We start from the raw sequence: 1,150 nt of genomic DNA, 5'->3' as shown, positions 1-1,150 counted from the left end.
CTTCCGGGGGGCCCCAAAATTTTTTTAGAAAACAAAAAAACCCGGCCAAGGGGCCCCCCCCCCCCCCCCCCCCCCCCCGCGCTCAGACAGCCCTTTGTCCCCGGCCGGCTGGTCTGGAGCCCATTGTTGGCCCTGTGAAGACGGCCTCTGTCCGCCTGGCCACAGCCCAGCCGCGGGCACTCAGGCAGGCACGCCTGGGACCCAGGCTGAGCTGGGTCGATGGAAGCTCAGACCCTGGGGGAGGAGAGCTGGCAGGCGGCAACCCCTCGGTGCCAGCCTGGCACTGCCAGCCTCCCAGCCACAGACCTGAGCCTCGAGACATCACCTCCCTATCCAGTCTCCACATCCATCCTGCCTGCTCAACACTCCAATTTCAGGCCCTGCTCCATGCAGACCCCCAACATCTCTGATCACCTCCCTGCCTCTAGGCTCACCTTCCCAACCTCCCCACCACCACACACACACACACACACCACCACCAAGTCCTGCAGCTCTTCCTCCCCTTCCTTCGCCCTCCCCAGCTGCCCGGAGAGTCAAGAGGCCTGGTCAGCAGAGGCGACCTCAGCCTGCCTCACCATGAGGATGTCTGCGGTGATGGCCCAGTTAGAAAACAGCAGCGTCTCCCCGACGAAGATGCAGATCTGCCCAGGAGAGACCAGAAGAACCGTCAGGAAGCCCCACACACACACCCGTGGCCTCAGCTTGCTCCCTGCACCCTGGCTGCAGGCAGGGAACCCAAAGCCTCCCAGCCTTCCCTGGCCTGCAGCTCCCGGCAGTCAGGCTCATGGGGAGTGTGTGGCTTATTAAGATGCCCACAGCCGAGCCCTGGACAGAACAGGCGCAGGCACATAGGAGCCTCCCCATGGAGGGAAGGAGGGCCCCATACATCACACTGCTTCTCCTGCCAGGCCGCTCCCCACCACCCGAGCCCCCCACTGCACTCACATAGGCCCCCACGATGCTGCTCTTGGCGGCCACGAAGATGAGGCAGATGAAGATGGCAGAGCCCAGCATGCCCACAGCACACACCAGCGGGTCGGCTCGCTGGGTCCGCAGGCGGCACCAGCGAGTGGCTCCTGCCCCCGTGACCACACCCAGAAAGCCCGTAAAGCAGGTGATGGCCCCAAAGATGAGGCTGTGGGACAGAGGA

The 1,150-nt window shown here is 64.3% G+C and overlaps 1 protein-coding gene across 1 annotated transcript in view; it reads right to left on the bottom strand.

Annotated features, from left to right (window-relative positions):
- SPNS2 (sphingolipid transporter 2) overlaps positions 1–1,150 on the bottom strand; it is a 37,101-nt gene that overhangs the window by 2,997 nt on the left and 32,954 nt on the right. Inside the window, 2 exon segments of the mRNA XM_023764226.1 lie at positions 576–641; positions 946–1,148. Of these exon segments, the coding sequence (XP_023619994.1) occupies positions 576–641; positions 946–1,148 (269 nt within the window).

This window comes from Myotis lucifugus, unplaced genomic scaffold, assembly GCF_000147115.1.
Source record: "Myotis lucifugus unplaced genomic scaffold, Myoluc2.0 scaffold_322, whole genome shotgun sequence".
Classification (NCBI taxonomy): Eukaryota; Metazoa; Chordata; class Mammalia; order Chiroptera; family Vespertilionidae; genus Myotis; species Myotis lucifugus.
Note: the sequence above shows the minus strand (reverse complement) of the source record. Positions and strands in the feature narration are given on the sequence as shown.